Source organism: Microtus oregoni, unplaced genomic scaffold, assembly GCF_018167655.1.
Source record: "Microtus oregoni isolate MIOR12 unplaced genomic scaffold, Mior012 000010F_ref0000083, whole genome shotgun sequence".
Lineage (NCBI taxonomy): Eukaryota > Metazoa > Chordata > Mammalia > Rodentia > Cricetidae > Microtus > Microtus oregoni.
Genome location: NW_024543069.1, coordinates 16,819,718 through 16,840,992, shown reverse-complemented (window position 1 = coordinate 16,840,992; position 21,275 = coordinate 16,819,718). Strand labels below are relative to the sequence as shown.

At 36.8% G+C, this 21,275-nt stretch overlaps 1 protein-coding gene across 2 annotated transcripts in view; it reads right to left on the bottom strand.

The window, feature by feature from the left end:
- The window catches only part of Dhx36 (DEAH-box helicase 36), a 29,449-nt gene that overhangs the window by 7,214 nt on the left and 960 nt on the right, over positions 1-21,275 (bottom strand). For both annotated transcript variants that reach the window (XM_041659199.1, XM_041659200.1), the window contains exons 2-19: positions 18,957-19,081; positions 17,825-18,059; positions 16,014-16,052; positions 14,549-14,719; positions 13,424-13,503; positions 12,571-12,645; positions 12,147-12,313; positions 10,509-10,590; positions 8,558-8,698; positions 8,206-8,308; positions 7,790-7,877; positions 6,899-6,954; positions 6,070-6,134; positions 5,235-5,378; positions 2,841-2,958; positions 2,019-2,117; positions 545-718; positions 320-406 (exon numbers count right to left, since the gene is read on the bottom strand). In XM_041659199.1, the coding sequence (XP_041515133.1) occupies positions 320-406; positions 545-718; positions 2,019-2,117; positions 2,841-2,958; positions 5,235-5,378; positions 6,070-6,134; positions 6,899-6,954; positions 7,790-7,877; positions 8,206-8,308; positions 8,558-8,698; positions 10,509-10,590; positions 12,147-12,313; positions 12,571-12,645; positions 13,424-13,503; positions 14,549-14,719; positions 16,014-16,052; positions 17,825-18,059; positions 18,957-19,081 (2,049 nt within the window). The remainder of the gene's footprint in view (positions 1-319; positions 407-544; positions 719-2,018; positions 2,118-2,840; positions 2,959-5,234; positions 5,379-6,069; positions 6,135-6,898; positions 6,955-7,789; positions 7,878-8,205; positions 8,309-8,557; positions 8,699-10,508; positions 10,591-12,146; positions 12,314-12,570; positions 12,646-13,423; positions 13,504-14,548; positions 14,720-16,013; positions 16,053-17,824; positions 18,060-18,956; positions 19,082-21,275) is intronic.

Below are 21,275 nucleotides of genomic sequence, written 5' to 3'. Positions count from 1 at the left end.
AAGCTGTACTACTGACTCTAAGAGTAGAACATTAGTAGACACACTGTCATGGAGATAAAGACATGAGGAACATTACATATGAAAAACAAGATAATGTGTTCATCTGTTTCAGTCTTACTTTTTATATAAGCCTTTCCACAAAACAAAGATGAACTCTTGTACAACAGAGAAAGTTGTACAGAAACTTTTATAAAATATTCGCCAAATTTTAACCATTTCTCAGCCACCAATCCTTGAGATATAAATATGGTCACTTAACAGTATTATAATACATGCTCTTGAATAATCTTCTATAGAGAAGAACAATGTTTTTTCTTACCTCAAATGCATTCACAACTGTCAGGTGATCACTTCTAGTCTCCTTTGCCAGCTCCTTTCTTCTTGCATCGGCAATCTTTTCTTTTCCCTAAAAATTAACAGGTGTAGCTTAAATTTGTCTGACATAATAATTATGGATATTTTATTGAAATATGATGAAAAATACATGTGAGCAGTAAATAGTTTTAGCATTAAAAATGCCCAGTCTTTTTTCCGTCTCTCTTACCAATGGAATGACGAAGGGGTCTTTAAAGCTGAGACTAGCAGCAATAGTGAGGACTGGATCTAAGCAACAGAATAAAGCTCCAAAAAGAATCATTTTTCCAATATGTGGCTCAACAGGTAATCGGGCTAAATGGACGCCAAGAGGTGTTAACTCTTCTTGCTTATCCAAAGCGCTCTGAAAGAAAAAAATTTTCTTACAGCAGGTATAGCAAAGCACAACATTAAAAGCTACTGTAGTTAGCTGTGAAATACACATTCTCTTAAGCCCCCAAATGCCCAGGCACTGTTTTAGGTGCCTTCAACAGGAAGAAAAGAAAATTCTGACGTCAGCAAAGGCTAGTGACTTATTCAAATAAACCTAATCAATCTACAACATGGAAATGTAATGTCAGAAATAAAGAAAATCACCTGTGGTCAAGCAGTTATGAAAAGAGAAGTGGGTGAAAAGCAAAGTCCCTAGAGTCTAGTTTAGGTGCCACGATGCAAAAAGAGGTAAGGGGCACACGTAGAAATGAGTTCAGTTTCGATTCCCTGGGTAAACTGGTTCAAATGAGGGCAGCTAGAAAAGTATCCTGAAGACACCAAGGAAATATAAGGACATGGCTGGATAATTTACAGTGTTATTTTAAGCAGTTTGTTATTTTAAAAGCCTATCTTGGTGCTATAAAATCCAAATTCTTTAAAATTATCAACATGGATAGCTTCCAAACCTTTGACATGTCATTGACACCCTCCAACCCAACACTAACTAACATGACTTTGTAGATAAACAAAAACATTCTCTACACGGTACAGTACAGTACAGAGAGGTACTATAAAACATATGTATATGCTGAGGTAATGAACTTCTAATTGACTCATAACCGAAATCACCACACACAGCTGCGAACAATACTACGTAGTCAGCACTTTTCTCATCTCTTGTGCTTCTCTTACTACTCTGGGCCAGTCCTGTGCCTTTCAACATGGTCCTATGGAGGAATGACTGTCAATTACAGTCACTTAAAGAGTTTCTCAGAACATAAGAATGAAAAAACAAAACCAAAAACATCTTGTTCTGTGGATATAAGCTATAATAGTGAACGATGGTTCCAAGTATTATTACGGCATCATAGAGATAAAACATTTATATATATTTCAAAATATGTATCAAATTTGTTTTTATCAAATGTCTATTCTACCATAAAAACACTTAAATATGACAAGAAAATATCATGGTAACCAGAAAGAGTAAACTAAGTCAACACAGTTCAAGGATACATATGAAGACCACTAAAGAAAAATGTCAAGATTTCATGTAACTTGAAATCAGTCTTGTACATGAACAAAACACACGAAGTCTTAAATCGTAAAAACATAAGAGTGCTGTATCAAGTCTGACAGTGCTGGACTCCGGAGTGATAAGCTTTTAAGAAGCTGGTATACACTGTAACATCTAAATCCAAACTATACTTTTAAAAAAGAATCAAATTTACCAGTTCCATTAGGTGTTTTATGGAGAGCAATACTGCTTCATTTGATGGTGGATCCATTAACCTACTCAGAAAATACGCAATTCCACCTAGCCTTAAAATCTGTGGAGACAAATAGTTAAATATGGATCAAAGACATAAAACATGCACTTTCCAAGAGCAAATTAACTAGTGAGAAAAGTTATATAAAAAAATCCCAACAAGTTGGTTACTGATTAATTTAGAAACAGGGTTAGCTATAGAGTATTTGAAGATATAACAGCTAAACAGACCTGGTGGCACAGGACTATAATACCAGTTACTCAGGAGGCTAAGGCAGGATGATCAACAACTTAAGGTCACATTGAGCCAATTATTGAGACCATCTCAAAATCAAAAAAATAAAAATAAATAAATAAATAAACCCAGCCCAGTGTGTGTGTGTGTGCGCGCGAGAGAGAGAATGCAGTTAATTCAGTGGTAGAGATCTTGCCTAGCATAAGCCATGGGTTCAATCCTCTGAACCACAAAAATTAAGTAACAGTAGATAACAATCACTGAGTATATGTCTAACACTGTCTTAAGAATTTTACACAGGAACTTTATATTAACTTAAAATATCTGCTCACTAAAGCAGAACAAAGTTTCCAGGTAGGACGTAAGAATCAAAGACAGATACCCTGATCCTAACATTATCAACTGTTAGCTATATATTGGAAGGATGTTTAAGTAGCTGCCTCACACAAACAAAATGAAGTAGGGTCATACTACACTTTCTTCTACTAAAAATGTTGAAAACAACAGCATCACCCTCCATTTAGTTTGTTTTTCTCCCAACAAATATACCTTTATTTGCAAACAAAGTTCTTCCAAAGGAGTTCTCAAAATCTCTGGTAGCTGGTAGTCATCTAGAAGACTTGCTCTAAGACCATTATACAGATGATAACAATGACCGGGCTGAACCCTTAAAAAGAAAAAAGCAATAGTAAGAACATGACTTTTAGAATGCCACAAAAAGAACAGCCAGGGAAACCACTATCTTAGCCTGCATTTATTAATTAAAGAATATATTTAAATGTAATCTATATAGTGAGCTCTCAGATGTTGGAAACTCTTTTATGTTTGCAACTTAGTGCCATAAGTGATGACAGAATTTATATACTTCTGAGCAGATTAGTATTTTGGAAGGCTCTAGCTGCTATAGAATACAAGTTCTAAAACTTTCAGTTTTTTGTTGTTTTTCTTGTTGTTTGGCCTACATCTACAAAGACTCAATATCTATTATCTAACATTTCTCTGATGTTATAGACCTAATATTATCTATCACCTCATAGAAAGTAACCATATTTCCAGAAGGGATCACATGGTATAGTAGTTTTTGTTTGTTTGTTTTCTGGTCACCAAAGAAACTATCAATCTATAGGCTTTATGAAGCATCAACTTTACAATACAAGAAACCATCTGGAAATCAGGTTAAATAGGGACAATCTGTAAAGGTTATAGCAAGCAATACAGAGCTTTATAGACTAAGCACACATACATAACAAAGGTATATATATGTCAATAATGTTTTCTTTAACTTTCCTTTTCTAACATGAGCCCACATGTAAGACAGTGACTATTTTTACCTTTAAGTGACAAAGGAAAACCTTTTGTGACATCAGCTATGACTGTCACTAACATGACTGAAAGTACAAATCAAAATCAGTCAGCACAACTACATGTAAAGGTCAATATAAATACTGTTCTCATCACTAAACAAATGCTTTTATTTCTATGACTACACCAAAGGAGAAAAAGTGCTTCCCTTGTGTTTTACTGGGGATTAACAGTCAGAATCAGTACTGCTTACAAGGACACTGACTAGAAGCCCAGACTGTGGAGCTGGGCAGCTTGCATTCAGGCTCTGTCTCTGCTGTGTACAAAGCACTGGAACTCTGAAGAAGTCATTTAATTTCTCTATACCTCAATTTCCTTATTCTTAAAACACATAGTTGATAGCTATGAGGTAAGAATCAAACACATAAAGCATTTAGGAGAGGAGCTGGGACTCAATTATTATTAGGTAATGCATACTTTAAGAACAGACACGGAAACAAGACTGTAAGTAACTAAAACAGGCCATTAATTTTAACTAACTAGACTAGGTTGTCAAAGAAAACATTCACAAAATAAGAAACTTGGCAGATATTTCCCAAAAAGGTATGAATAAAACTATTTTCTTATTTAAAAAATGTGTTGTAACAGGTAGGCGTGGGAAAACGCAAATACAAACTACACTGAGATCCCATCTCACTTCTTCACTTGGTATTAATGGTTAACACCAAGAAAACAGACGTTAGTGGAGATGCGGGGAAAAGGAGCACTTAGGACCTTCTGGGGGTACCAAGCAAATTAATATGAAGGGTTTTCAAAAAACTAGAGAACTGCTGGGCGGTGGTGGCGCACGCCTTTAATCCCAGCACTCGGGAGGCAGAGGCAGGCGGATCTCTGTGAGTTTGAGGCCAGCTAGTTCCAGGACAGGAACCAAAAGAAGCTACGGAGAAACCCTGTCTCGAAAAATCAAAAAAAAAAAAAAAAAAAACAAAAAACAAAAAACTAGAGAACTAACACATGACACAACCGTGCTGCTCCAACAGCCTATTGAGGGCTGCTTTAGTCACAATAGCCAAGATACACGTCAGACTAACTACCCATCAACAGACAAGCTGATAAGGAAAATGTGTTGTAAAGATGAAATTATGATACCTGGAGGAATATGTTAAAATTATGATACCTGGAGGAATATGTTAAGCCGCCACTCAGAAAGGCAAGTACCAAACATTCTCCCCTCTGCAGAACCTAAATGTAAACTTATATACACATGAACTAGACAGATGATGGTTAGATAGACTGGTAGATGGTCATAGGAAAATATAAAAGGAGTGGAAAGGAAGAAGTCTAAACACAGGAAATAGAGGGTACAGAGAAGAGGGGGTATGTTACATGGAAGAGGAACTGTGTGAGTAAAGGAAAAGGGTAAGGGGAAAGTGTAATCATACAAATGTAAAAGAGATTTTACAACCTTACTATTTTATATGCCAATTAAAAATCAAATACTGACAGCCCAAAAAGCGTTATGAGTTCAATATAGTACACAAGGTAACTCTCCTACTAACACTTCTACATCACAGCAATAAAATGTGCTCAGATTTTTTCCCATCTTCTCAAGGGCCTGGACAGCATTTATTTCCCTCTTACCTTCCTGCTCTTCCTTTCCTCTGTTTGGCATTAGCTTTACTAACCCACTCAGCAGACATGGTACTGATGTTGTTCTGTGTGTCAAAGTGTGTCTCTTTAATTTTTCCTCCATCTATTACATAAACCACATCATCTATGGTGATGCTATTTGGAAAATAGATACATAAAATATTATAAGTACATCAAGCAGACCATTAACTTATACCAAGCCTATAGATTTTAAAAATATTTTTTTAATTTTTACTTAAAATACATTTTTACTGAGTCGAGGTTTTAGTAGTTCGAATCTCACTACTCTTCTCCCGTGTTTCAGTTTTACAGTAGCCAAGCCCACAGCAGGCGGCATCATCCCACAGTTGCAGTACTTATGCAGCCATTACATCCTTATCATCCCACAGCCATCTCCTTAGCATTTCCACGACCTTATGACAGCTCTGAGAGCCGAAAGGACTAGGGTCTAACAGCAGCTTCTAGAAAATAGTCTGTTTCCGCAACTGAGCTTTAAATGTCTCATTAAAACATTAGAAATGTCTAAGGCTGCATGTAATTAATTATAAAATAATACTATCCCTAATTGGAGAACAGGAAAAAAAAGGACAAAACCTACATCAGCTCCCATGTTTCTTTAGAGAAGTTTTGAAAAACAACTTTTTAAAGGTCTTCTTCAAAAAGAAAACTAAAAACAGTATAACAGCTTTAAAAAGAAAACTAAAGTTTACATTTGATTTTTTAAAAGGATTAAAGTATCTTATAGAGAACAAAGGTTTAAGTATGCTAATAATGTAGGGGCTCAAAACTTATATAACCAATAGCTGATATTTAAAATAGTTTTTACCTAGTCTCTGCAATGTTGGTAGCAATTACTATTTTCCGAACGCCAGGGGGAGTTTTTTTAAATACCTGTAAGAAAAAAACACATACTAATTTCTGACATACTTTTACAATGTTACTTCTTGAGATATTTTAGCACTTCTCTTTATTAAATGCTATATGTTTTGTTTATAAATCTATCATTAACACACTCATTTTCAACATGAGGAAATCCTCCTTTGGTAAGTTGGCTACCACAGATGCTACGGCAAACAGAGGCAAACAGAGGCGCTCCACTTTTACCACATCCTTAACCAAAGCTGGTGAGCAAAGTAAGAAAAAACAGCTCTTTAATCAAGGACAAGAAACATCAGAGAAGCAAGATCTATGAAGTCTCAACACAACTGCCTAAGCAAGGCCTGATCAAGGACAACATCGACAAACATACTAACATTGAAAGGGGAAAGCCTTGAGGCCTCGACCCTTGAAAGAGAACTACAGACACCTAAGGAATGCTGCGAGTAGGAGAGACAGACTTTCTCAGGGAAGAGCACACCAGCTAATTAACCAATACCAAGTGGGCTGCCCGAAAAATCCCATACACATAATCAATATTATACAGACTGAGCAGGTCACATTTATATATTTAAGAATGTGTTTACACACACACACCAACAACAACAACACAGAAATAGAGGTCATGAATTTGAAAGAGCAGTGTTGTGTGTGATGCACAGGAAAAAGCGTGGGAAAACAATGTAAGTAATGCTTATGTTTGAAAACATAAATAAAACTCGGTAAGTAACTGTACAGTTAGCCTCAATCCGAGACAAGAAACAAATTGAAGAACATACCTGTGTCTGGTTTACTGTAGGCATCAATGAATGTAAAGGTATAATAAGAAATTTATCTGAAAATTAAAAAGTAAATTAAAGCTCCATTAAGCATATATGGCACATGTATGAAACAGTAAATTTATCTGTTGAATCACACAGTTCTTATAAATTTATATTTCTACATATAGTCAAACTGAGCTTTTCTGCAATGGGTTTCTGAGGGCTCCAATGAGTTCCAATTAACATATCTACATTTTCATTTGTTAATCTATTTACTATTCTTTTCAAGATCAGAACAAGCTTCTTTGCTGTTATCGTGAACCTGAGTGCGTGTCTGTATGTAAGCCTGTGAAGGCCAGAAGACAAACTGAAGTTACAGGCAGTTCTTGAGGTGGAGTGGTGGGAACTCAACTCAGACCCTCTGGAAAAACAGCAAGCATTCTTAACCACTGAGCCATAACTCCAGCCCCTGCCCAAATTCTTAGAATTTCTTTAAGTGGTGGGAGGCAGCTTTCTAAATCACACCCATGAAAGGCCACTAATTGTATCCTATTAATAAAACCTCCAATGAGAGGGGAAAATTTGAAGTTCATAAATACCAATATTTTAATTTTAAAGCTCAATCTTATTAAGGAAGTTCAAAGAAAGGGTAAAATAATACTCTCATAAAACTAAAAAGCTTCAAAATGTGTATCCCATCTTCACTTATGACTCAGAACTTCTAGAAAACATTCAGTTTCTTAAATGAAAAAATCCATCAGGCCTTAGACCCTCAAAATCCTTTACTAATGTAAAGTAACATACATAAAGTAACAACTTTATGTATGTAAACAAGTCACAACTTCTTCACATACTACATGAATTCAAGTAGCAGTGTTCGAATTATAGTATAATACACTTATATAATACCTGATTTAAACATCACTTGTGACATCAAGAGATCATGTAAAGTGCTGATATTGTCCCAGCCTGGTAGAAAGACCAGTATCGCACCATCCTATATAGACAGGAAATCACTATTAGAGGAACTCATCAATAATCACAATAACAATTCTATGCACACTTAAATCCTCACTAAAATTATAGCAGCTCTGAATTTTAGCTATTTAAATGAATACAGATCCCCTTAAGAACTCAGATTTACAATCCAGAGATAATTTGTTTAGTCTTTTCTTTAAATAGGTTAAATGCCTAAAATATGTTATTTTGAGATTTCCTTCCAGTCCACTTTGTAAAAGCACTTAGGAAAGTGAGGTTTTCATGACTTTGATATGTTAATAAAATTAAAATCCGCATTACTTGAAGAAAAACTAAACAAAACTAACCTCTTCTTCCAAAACAATGTATCGAATAAGGGCAGCAATCAAATTCAGATCAACTTTATCATCATCCATCCTTTCCAAAACATCTACGGTACTTGCAGAGTATCTACCAAGATCACACAGAAAGTCATAACATGCTTGGCAAGTTTTCTGTAGCTTAATCAGCTATAAAACCTTAATGTTAACTCAGTCTGCATATGAAAACCAATCTACAGATAAGAGAAAATTAAAATTACTGGGATAATAACAGGTAAGCCAAATTGGCAGTGTGTAGCTGGAATGCAATTCTCCCCTTCAAGCACATTGCTGTTTCAGTTGTTCAGTCACTGTGTTCTACCCTCAAGTACATGCTCACCTTGTTCGCAGCTCCTTTATGTACGCTGGCCAGCGTTCTTTATAGATTGCTTCTTTTTCCTCCTTTTCTTGTCTATTTACATGGCCCTGCATGAAACCCCTCTTGAACTGGGATCTATGTTCTTTTTGTTCTGGAACATATCTAAAATAAAAGAGTAGTATGTATCTTCCTACATTTAAAACATTATGGCTTAAAGTATACCTGCTTTTACATTGGAGATTTCAAACCAGATTCTAAAGAACATTGTCGCTATATTTTCCAGCAAATGTTACCCAAAATATTAATTTAAGTATTAATACATAAAACTTCACATTTAAGATAAAAAGTATTCCCTATTAAAGCATGTAAGTTCTATAAGCCAGCTCAACAATCTAAATGAAAAATGATTTCTGAGCTACCTTTTATCTTTAGTTTTAAGTTTGCTCCAAAATACAATTTTTAAATAGAAAGTCCAAAGTAAGACCTAATGACAGCTTCAGAGAATAATTTGGACTCTGAAAGTTTTTTCAAACGAAACTGTGCATAAGATCCCTTGTAAAACATATAAAATAAGATTTCTAAATGCATGACTTGAACCCAAGGATTTCAATTAGATACTCCAGGAGTATCAGACACACGCTAGCACTGCAGTTCTGCTGTCACATGACAGCGAAGGGGAGACGCAGCCGTAGTTTTCAAAACAAAAGAGGTACATGTGTCCAAGAATTATTCACTTGCATTGTGAGCTCTGAGAAAGAGGGTGGGAAGAGACAAAGGAAAACTAAAGCTACTTTAACCCCAAAGGCTCTCAGAATTTAAAGGATAGCATCTAGATTGAAATGGGGTGAATGGAGTCTAAATTCAGTATCAAAAGAACATCTGTCTCAGACAGAGTAAATGACATTTAAGTCACAAAATCAGGGAGATGAAAATCCCAAAATGGAACTCATGAAAGAGGTGGCGACACTATAGCCTATGATCCTAGAGATGCTAAGTAACAAGGTGAACCCTAAGGAAAAGATATATAGATCCACCTAGAAAGGGGAAATAAACAAGATCGCCTGACAAAATTGGAAGCATGGGGTGTGGGGGAAAGGGAAGGGGAAAGGGGAAAAGGAGGAGAGAGGAGAACTTGAGGGAACAGGATAGTCAAGATAGGGAAAGGACAGAGATGGAGAGCAAGGAAAAAGATATTTTGATTGAGGGAGCCATTATGGGGCTAGCAAGAAACCTGGCTCTAGAGAAATTTCCAGGAATCCACAAGGATGACCCTAGCTAAGACCCTAAACAATAGTTGAGAGGGTGCCCAAAATGGCCTTGCCCTGTAGTCAGATTGATGACTATCTTAAACATCACCATAGAACCTTCATCTAGCAACTGATGGAGACGAGCAGAGACCTGTAGCGAAGCACTGGGCTGAGCTCCCAAAGTCCAGCTGAAGAGTGGGGAAGTGAAAATATGAGCATATGAGCAAAGAGGTCAAGACCATGATGGGTATACCCACTGAAACAGCTGACCTGAGATAATGGGAGCTTATCAACTCCGACCAGACAGGGAGGAACCAGTATAAGACCAAGCTAGACCCTCTGAATGTGGATGACAGTTGTATGGCTAGGGCAGATGGCAGGGCTACTGGCAGTGGTACCAGAATTTGTCCCTGCTGCTAGTACTGGTTTTTGGACCCCATCCTCTTTAGATGGATACAGGCTGGATATAGTGGGGAGGGCCTTGGTCCTTCCTCAGAGCAATGTGCCTTACTCTGAGGAGTGGACAGGGAGCGGGGAGGTGAAGGGGATGGAAGTAGGGGAGGGAGTGGGAACTGGGTATGGGATTGGTATGTAAAATGAAAAGATAAGATAATTTGTTTTCTTTTTTTTAAAAAAAATAAAAGTGAGGAAAAAAAAGAATAAATCTGAGACAAGCAGAGTGATATATTAGTACTTTTTAACTGATTTTACTGCCTAACATTTACCTTATTTTTTCAATGATATCTTCCAAAAGATATTCCACAACTGGAAAAGTAAAACCAGGTATATGTATCATCGGACAGTTACCTACAAGGGCAGACAAAAACATAACCATGACTTTGTATTCAATGTTCAAAATTAAAAATCAACACACTACAACTAAGACAGCACAATATTCTTAACCAAAGAAACAGTACTGTGCTACATCTTCTAGTTTCCCACCTGACTTTTAAAAGTCTAGTTTTTGAGTTATTTTACTTCTACAAACTGGATAAAGCGCTCATAGTTGTAAGAACTGAATATTAGAGCCATTTTAGATTGAACTCAAAATATATTAAAAATCTATTATTCAAGATCGCAAAATGATGAGTCTTAGTTAAACTGACAAACAAGATAAAAAGCATTGTTCTCTGTGGCAGCCAGAATGGGTGTTGATAGAAAGTTAAAGCAGGAACTAATCAAATGTTGAAATGTTGGGGCTGGAGAGATGGCTCAGTGGTAAAGAGCATCGCCTGCTCTTCCAAAGGTCCTGAGTTCAATTCCCAGCAACCACATGGTGGCTCACAACTATCTGTAATGAGGTCTGGTGCCCTCTTCTGGCCTGCAGACATACACACAGACAGAATATTGTATACATAATAAATAAATATTAAAAAATAAAAAAAAATGTTGAAATGTTTCCATCTTAAGGTCACTAACAGATTATCTCTGCCATTAAAATCCTATTTGTCTCTCATAACAAGCAACTCAAGTACACAATAAATAAACACCGAGAAGCATGAGAGGTCAGAAGGCCTGAGGTACTGTCCCTGCTCTGTATCTCACCTGCACAAAACTGAGTTATTCCTATCAAGTCCTTATTAACAACCACAAAGACATGACCTTCCCCAGCTAGAGCATAATGTTCTCAAGAGTGAGCTGGGATATGTTCTATAGGCATTCTTAAAGACTGAAAACAACTGTGTTGATACTACCATTTCAATTTCTTGTCCTTCCCCCAAGTATTTCTGTTACCCTTATGAGAAAGACAGACACAGAGGAATAATTCTACACAATGTACTTTCCCAAGCAGTCAGATCTAGCTTCTGAGTCTCTGTTAACTAGGAAATGACAATCCCCGTTAATTACGCAACCTGGGATAAGTCACTTAACAGTTGAGGCTGCATTGTCGTTTGCAGAACTGAAGCTATACTAGTACCTACCGTAAGATTTCCCAAAAAACAGTGACAACGTAGCTCACTACTATGTGGCACACTGAAATCGCTCTCTAAGTGAGCACTGACACTAGCAAACTGTCAGCCAAGCCCGTGACAGAACATAAATGCTATAGAAGATCTGCATGCACACAAAGAGAGAGAACATAAAAATGTCATTCCTGTGGTTTGATTTCAGTGATGCCACATCACTGGTGGCAGCACCAAGAAACTAGCTATCTTCAGAGTGGGAGAGAAGGGATGCTACCACTTAAAACAGCAGGCTTGGGTCTTTTATCTAGGAAACTAGAACACAGTTAAAATACAATAAATTAGTAGACACTCAATTTTATTACATTTAGTACTGTATATATTTCGTTGCTGTTGTTTTGAAGTTTATTTACTGGTTTTGTGATACCTTTTCTAGTATAATTATCAAATTTTACTCACCAAAATATTCTGAAAATTTCTCAGCATTCAGTGTTGCACTCATCAATATTACTTTCAGGTCGGATCGAAAATTGAGAAGATCTTTAATGACAGTCATTAGAACATCTGACTGTAGATTCCGTTCATGAATTTCATCAAGTACAATATGGCTAACACTGGACAAATGCCTAGAAGACAAATGTTAAATTTGTAACTCAGTATAAAACTGAAAACCATTTTTAACAACACAGTCCTGTTTAATAATTACGTCTCTGGACATCTGTGAAGTGTTGGTGTTTATATAACTTTGGGGAGGGGTGCCTGTCTCATGTAGCCGAGGCTGGACTTGAATTTCTGAGTTGTCTCTCAAGCCCAGGGTCAAAAGCATAAGCTATCATACTCAGCGCTATGCTGTGTGTTTATTTCTTTACCGAAACATACTCACGGGTCTGACTGGAGCCACTGAAGAATGATTCCTGTTGTGCAGTATAAGATAGAACCTTGTTTCCTTGGCAACCGACTGTAAATGAAGATACACATTATTAATTCTTGGTTTTCTTTGAGGAAGTACTGACTTCCACAAAAGTTTGAGAAATCTTTATACTTAGCTTTTAATTATAATAGCATGAACCACAATGAAGTAATGAGAAATACTATCCTTAAGTTTACTTTGACACTAAAATTACTTGTTTTACAGGTGCAACCTTTAACAATTAAAGATTGAATGAATTTATGGATCCCCTAAGATTCTAGTTTGGTTAAATAGAAATCTGTTCACTTGAACAGATCAACCTGAGCTCTAGAAAAGGAGCTCAAACTTAGCAGAAATAGACAATGAAGTTAATGACACAAATATCATTAAATGAATCTATCAAGTAGACAAGTGGGATCAACAGGTACAAGACACCCATTTAACAGGAATAATCATCTGCTACTAAAACTCATTTCAGTCATTCTATAATGGGAAAGCACATTTTTGCTTTTGTAATTTTTGGTATTTTTGGTTTTCAAGACAAGCTTTCTCTGTAGCTTTGGAGCCTGTCCTGGAACTAGCCCTTGTAGACCAGGCTAGCCTCGAACTCACAGAGTTCTGCTTCCTGAATGCTAGGATTAAAGGAACGCACATACATATACACATGTACACACACACACACAAATAAACATAATTTAAAGTATGTAAAATATATGTTAATTCTAAAAACAAGAATCAACATAAGGGGGAAAAAATCTCCTGATCCAATGTTTCACAAAAATCTACCTGCATACAAAAAGTGAACCAAAGTGAACACTGTTTTTACCTTTGGAGACGAATCTGGTATCCAGTACTATTACCATTGCCGCAAGACTCTGCCCTTTCTGCAGCTACTCGCTCAGCAACCTTTAATTTGAAACAGTTGTAAATAAAATACAAATTCCTTTAGACAAACGCACTTAACTGTCATAACAATCTGAAGTTTTAAAAAGTAGTTGATTTTCAAATGAGGTAAGAAACTAGACACTCACTGATGTCTGAGTTACCTAAAACTATGTGGTGTTTTCTTTGAGGATGGAACAATACCAGCTTCTTTAGTTTCTCATTTATCCTAATAAAGACCTTCAAGACTAAATTCTTTCTTATTTCATCATTATTTCCACAACATCTTTCCATGAGACTCTCTGACTAATTACTCTTTTTAACTTTTCTGTAGTAGAGACCATAGTCCAAAATTGAAAACTGCAATTTGAAATTAAGTACATATTGATAATTTCTCATCTATTCTTCTACTTATGTGTAGTAGAGACTGGTGTCTAACTCCTTGGCTGCCTGTTTTCGAACGCAAATACAAATATCAAATCAAAATGGAAAATGAAATTTAATTATAATCATTGGTCACTCCTTGCAATGGTAGGCTAACAGATTATCTGTTCTAAACCACTACAGCAAAAGGAGACTTCTGAAACAGTATCTTATTTTTACCCTCATATGCTTCCTCTGAGGAGCTTCATTCAAAACTCAGGGTCTATAGAAATACAGTTTCAAATACTAACCAAGGCTTCAAAGGTCACTATTATTCCTGTACTCAAACACTAAAGGACAGATCACTGAAAGAACACTCAGTAAGCCTAGTAGCAGAAGTTACAGAAGCCCACAAAAAAGACTACAGCTTCTCGTCAATTCTATAAACATTTTATTGGCTTTTCAGTTTTTAGATTTGTACTGGAACTAATTAATCTTGAATGCGCAAGCATCTACTGTTGATGGAGGAGACATTATCCACTTTTCAGGTATTATCAGATATTTGCCAACTAAGCATTTGCTCTCATAGGGACAATTCTTAAGTATAATAAAGAATCACTGCAAATCTTAAAAAGCAGTTAGGTTCAATCAAAATTCCTTGGAGAGGAGAGAAAGAATTTTCACAAGTGAGTAACAGTTTACTTACTGAAATGGCACTAATTCTTCTCGGCTGAGTACACACTATTCTGCAGGCAGACCCTTTTCCTCTTTCAATGTAGTCATCCAAGATGAACTGGGTAACCTGAGTGGTTTTGCCACAGCCGGTTTCACCACTTATTACTGTTACCTGATGGCTATTGATTAAATTTACCAGTTCCTAGTTCAAAAGAGAAAATAAGTGAAGAACAGCACTTACTAACTTAAATCTGAAAAAATATTTCAAGTTCTTTCCAACTAAAGGTAAAGACTAATTATATAGTAAATTACACATATAAATCTTAGAGGAAATGATATCTTAAAACTTTTGGATACACACTAATAATGTTCATACTAACAATTCACTATATTAACAAAACAATCACCCTGCTGCTTCAAGAATGTTATGTATTTTTGCCCCTCGCCTTTAACCCAGCCCTCAGGCGGATCTCTGTGGAGTTCAAGGCCAGCCTGGTCTACAAGAGCTAGTTCTAGGACAGGCTCCAAAGCTACAGAGAAACCAAAAAAAAAAAAAGTTATGTATTTTAATATAAAACTTACATTTACATTTAAATTTTTCTTATCTATTCTAACAATGTGTAACATTTCAAGTTTAAACACTAAAACAGCTGGTAAACATTTGATCCTCAAAATCCATCCATGGCTTCTATACATGGAGAACTAAAGTGCAGATGAAAAGTTTTGAACAAACAATTACACCTACACTGAACTTGCCATAACTCCCTAAACAATACAGTACTTAACTATACAGCACTTCCATACGTTACTAGAGGTGCTGTGGTAACCTAGAGATGACTCAAACTATGAGGAGGAACATGTACAGCTTCTACGAAAATAGAACACCATTAATAAGAATGTGAACATCTCAGGCTTGTGGTACCCAAATACCCCAAACACTGACGTGGAATGTAACTCACTCATTCAACAGATAGCTTCTGGTTGCCAATGTATCGGCAAGTGTTGTTCCAAGTTAAGATACAGAACAAACGAAACAGACCCTGACCTCAGGAGCTTACATTAGACTAGGAAGGGAACACACAGATGTCAGGTGTAATAAGTGCTATGAAAAGCAAAGAAAAAGAAAAAATAAGTAAGATTGGGAAGACAGAGCCAGATAAAGGACTATGTTATTCTATATAGGGAGTGTGTGATGAATGGGACTCATCTATTAATAACACTATTCTCAGTAGTTCCTTATTTTTAATTCAAGAGCGTGGTCTTGAGTTAAGAGCAACATAATCTTTCAGAGACACATATGGAAATTCTACTTTTAGAATTTAAGTCTTTGGACAAAAATAACAGAAAACTGCTTCATATATTTTTAAGAACGCTAAAGCATTCAGTTAACATCCCTATGAGAAGGTTCACTAACTTTTGTTTCTTCACAATGTGGACCTTCTTTTAAAAAATATGTTAAACTTTTGGGAAAATCAAACAGCACAAAGCATTTTTACCTTTTGCATTCCATATGAAGGCAGCTTTTTTCTGAAATGCTGAAATTTAAACAAAAACCATTCTCAGAATAAACATCATCAAATTATAATTAGATCATAGATAAATGTGTTAGACAAAGAATTTTCCACTATGTCATAGTGCACAAACAGAATTAACTACAAGACGCTTACTAGAAGTGTGTTCTTCTAGGTTAGAGAATGCCAAGTGACCCATCACCTGGTAATACAATAACAACCTCTAAATTTTTCTATCACTTTATTCTATTTTTTGTTGAAATAAGAGTGGCGGGGCTGCATCCCCAGCACCCCAGCTGCCCACATGGCTTATGCCCCGAAATAATTACACGGAAACTGTATTCTTTTAAACACCGCTTGGCCCATTTCTATCTAGCCTCTTCTAGGCTAGCTCTCGCACCTGGACTAGCCCATTTCTAATAATCTATGTAGCCCAAGAGCTGGCTTACCAGGAATGATCTTAGCCTGCGTCTGCCTGGACTGGGAGAATCATGGCGACTCCCTGATTCAGTTTCTTTCTCCCAGCCTTCCGTTCTGTTTACTCCACCCACCTAAGGGTGGGCCTATCAAATGGGCCTAGCAGTTTCTTTATTGCTTAACCAATGAAATCAACAGATTGATATATGACACTCCCCCATCACTTCCCCTTTTTCTGTTTAAACAAAAAAGAAAGGCTTTAACTTTAACATAGTAAAATTACATATAGCAAAACAGTTATCAAGCAAGAATTACAGTTACAATATTTGTATCTATTTTATCTTTTATCATAACTAAGGAAAACTATAACTATCTATTCATTCTTCAACTCTATCAAAGACTCCAGAAGGATATAATACTACCTAAGTAAACAAGAAATAAGAAAACTCTAGAAATGACAGAAACATCTCGCTGCCTGGACAGTCACCCAAAGTTCTTTTGCACCTTATACAAAGCAAAGAGGGACAGTAATTAATTCTTTGTTCATAATGTAAAAGTTCTCTCGGCCAAATGATTCTGAAATAATTCACCTCACAAGTCTCACCAATGTCCAAATCAAATTGCTCCAAATAATGGGCATCAAACAGCTACACAATTTAGACCGTGGCCAAGCTCAGCTTATCTTATTCTAATAGGAAACTCAACCTCTGTCAATGCAGCCAATGGGTTAATACTTTCTCAGACTGGATAGTGTGCCTTCTCAAAAATAGCAATACGTACTTATAAGATGTGGATCCCAAAATAACCTTCATATTCCTCTAAATACGCATGTGTGCACATTTGAATATTTTATCACATATACATCTAGAACACCCACAAATCATACAATTTTACGTTTGGATTGAAGGGGACTTTAAACAGCTTGTCGACACAATAATCTGTACAACTTCAGCCCTTGTTGCAGCAGCACACTTAAATGCTGGCAAACATAAGATGGATCATCTAGCTTTGGAAATCTTAAAATCTATCATCTGTAAAAGGAGAAGTTCTGAGCTGGAAGAAACTTCATAATTCTGACAATCTGGCTGGACTCACAATTTCTTACTAGATTTGCCTAGAAAACTGTTTTCCCAAAGGCATTAGCAATCTCAAGCAAGTCTTCTCAACACATATGCATCTGTGTAAATACGATACAGCATAGGCTGTATGGAATTTTCAGCCAGCTTTTCCCTGCCACCCAAGAAAGTCCGCTCACAGAGGGAGGTGTCTTATTGAGGAATCGCACTCAACCATACCAGGCACTAGCCTTCGACCATAAGCCCACTTCTCCCAAGGTAGGGAGAAGAATGACTGACTTCTCACCGCTTGCTTCCCATTACCTGCATCTCTATATACCGAGGGTCAGATTTTTTCTTTTGTAAATCTTCTAATAATTGCTGGTCTAAGCCTCCATTTGGTTCATTTTCTTGCAGTAAGTACTCAGAATCTCGGTCAATGTATGATTTGTCTGTGATCCTAAAAGTCTTTTTTTCTTGGTTCAGCGATTTCTTTTCCTGGTTGTCTAATTTCTTCTCTGAGTTATTTTTTTTCTCCGAAGACACTTCAGTACCATACCTATAACCACAGAATCAAGAGCAGAAGGACCAGATGAAGAGCTACTCAGGGACTGGAAGAAAACAAAGCACTATATTCTCCAAATACTTCAAAATCTCCAACACTGAAAGCAATACAATGCAGTTAAGAACTACGCTTAGATTCTTACAGCACATTCAGACTGTCCCCTATTTTTCCATGGATTATCACAGATAATTAATTCCCTGTGGTACTTGAGAAATTAAAATCCACAGAGCAGCCATTCATCCTTTGTGGCTCTTTCTACTGTTTCGCTTCTCTTGATTTTTCAAGGATTTGGTTTATTTGACAACTTCTTTTTCTGCTGCTGCTCTTCCTGAGATCTAAATGGGAAGCTACATTTCATAGTCCCCAAGCACTTCTAATTTTTCCAACAAACAACATGGCTTTTGCAGCCTTCTGAAACAGCAGCAATTTAACTTTATGTAGACCTGCCCCACAGAAGACTTCTGGAAAGAGAAGATGATAGGCAGGTAACACAAGTAATAGTCAATATCTCACACGGAGTGAACACTCTTGACACTTAGGGAACACACTATCTAAAATTTCTCTTTCTTAGAGTCAAGTGTGGTGCCACACACCTTTAATCCCAGCACTCAGTAGGAAGAGGCAGATGATCTCTGCGTTCAAGCCCACCCAGCTCTACAGATTGAGTTCCAGGACAGCCAGGGCCACAGAGAAATCCTGTCTCAAAAAAAAAATGCATTTTTCTTTCTTCAAATCTTTTTGCACCACTTAAAAAGATTCTTGAAAACTAACTCTGACTTCTGAAAAGACTAAAAATGGAAGTCTAGTCTTTTTTGTTTGTGTTTTGTCTAGTCAATACTACAACAAAACTTTTCCTTTTTGATATTCTTTATGAGAATATTTTCAATTTACCCATGATCCTCAGGAGCAAACCAGGATATCTGTGCTTCTGAATCTTTATCATTCTTAGCTTGGACAGAATTCAACAGCTGCACAATTTGCTCTTCTCGTCGTTCATCCATGTGTACCACAGCTCTCTGTTTTGTAAAAAAGAAAATTGTTATCTGTTAATGTAAACATGCATAAAATTATTTTACATCGAAAATGAAAAGATAAAGGCAAAGTAATGTTATATTCAAATACATATAAGAAAGTTAGTGACCTACGCTTACCCTCTAACCTAATCTCACTCCCTAAGTCAGATTCATGGCAATATTTGTGAGCCCTTCTAGACCTCTTAGTTTACACATGTCTATTAAATCAGCTCTAAAGATGGCCACCAAGAAGAGCATGCTGGTCTCATGCTCTCAGTCCCAAACAGAAAATAAGTGGTCATTAATGCCCAATCTCTTCAACAAGATACAAAGTAAAAGAATTCCTTCAATTTTTCTACCCTATGGTCTAGTTTTCTTTCTTCCCAACAAACCTGCTGTCAAATGCTCCATTTCTTCATCCTTCCATTTCTTGACACCCTACTGCAGTGTTTTACTAACTCATCTCCATAGCTGCTTTTATCAAGATCTTTATGACAGCAATGCACTGCCTGCCACTACCAACTTACACACTCTTCTTCCCTCCTCTGGCTAGTCCACCTTTGACCTTTTTTTCCAGACTTTTTCTGCATCTTTTACAGACAGTAGCACAGCATCATTTGGAAGCCTGTTAGCAAAGGAGACTCTCTCAAGCCTGGTCTCAGTCACAGACATTGACAAGGTACCAGGTGAATCCCACACATATTCAAGTTTGTGAAATAAAATCTGTGAACTTCAGAAACTAGGTGTTCTTTTCATTGTGTACCCTCACTTCAAAAGTATCCATGGATCCTTGCATTGCCAAATGCTAACTCTAGTCAAAGATTTCCTAGGTCAGTGGTTCTCAACCAATGGGTTCTGACCCTTGGGGTCCAAAGGCCCTTTCACAGGGGTCACCTAAGACCATCAGAAAAGATATTTACATTATGATTCACAACAGCGGCAAAATTAGTCATGAAATAGCAACAAAAATAATTTTATAGTTTGGGGGTTACCACAACATGAGAAATGGCATTAAAGGGTCGAAGCATTAGGAAGGTTGAGAACCACTGTTCTAGGTTATCAGAGCAATCCTGAAATCCTCATTGTATGCCTTACACCATCAAACTCTGTCTTTTAAAATTCTCTCATTTGAATAGATAGTCCATATTCTCCATATAATAACCTTGTCTTCTAAGTCCCCTAACACACTTATCTCTGTAAATCAGGTTTGCTATATTATGAACACAGTGACTAAGATACCAGCTCAGAAAAATTGAGTTTCCTATGCATAGACGTTGAAGGAACAATGAGGCTGCAGTGGGATGCTTTCATGTTTTTTTAAGTACAGGCTTTTTTTAATGTTAAAGAAATGGAAATTCTAGGTTACAACCGTAACAAGCTGAGTGGTGAAAGGGAAATCACACAACTGAAAAACACAACGATAATTCAGTGACGTATTTTAGAGACTAAAACAGTATAAAACTTAATGAAGAGTAGAATTATCTCAGATTCAGGGCTTGAGCTCAGAACCATTAACTCACGGAGGTATGTTAAACCCAGATTCCCACGATTCCCAGAAAATGCCAGCGAGCATGGGCACAAGGGCATGGCTTCAGAGAACAAGACGAGAAAGTAAAGAATAAAATGCCCTAAAAATCTCTTTTAAGAGACCATCATGGGTAGGGGGAGGTTCTATAACTCAAAGAGTAGTTCAGAGGCTATAGAAAGAAAACAAAGTACTGGCCAGGTCCGTAAGTGCTGTAGAGATAAGCAAGAAAGCAGAGCTAACAGATTTGCCAAAAAAAAAAGAGAAAAGTCATCGTTCACCTCCATGTGGCAAGTGAATAAACAGCACTGGCAAATGGAACTTTGTGGATGGACTTGGGAGTCAAGGGTTCCGCTAATTAAAGCCCAGCCCTGAGGTGCACACACATGAAATCCCAGCACTTGGATCAGCCTGCGCTAAACAGCACTAATATCCAGTACACAAGTTATCTGCACCCTTTGTATGTACGGAGAAAAATAACTTTCACTTACTTAACGTACTTGTTAAGGTTGTTTCCTTCCCCCTATTATAATGCAAAGGGCTTCAGCACCCCTAAATCAGCATTCTAAAGCCAGGTATGAAACAAGGTCACTAAAGCATGTATTTTCAAAAAGAAGAAGGTAATCAAGTATCAAGATAAATTTTAAAAGTTGCAAATGCGCCTTTGAAAAC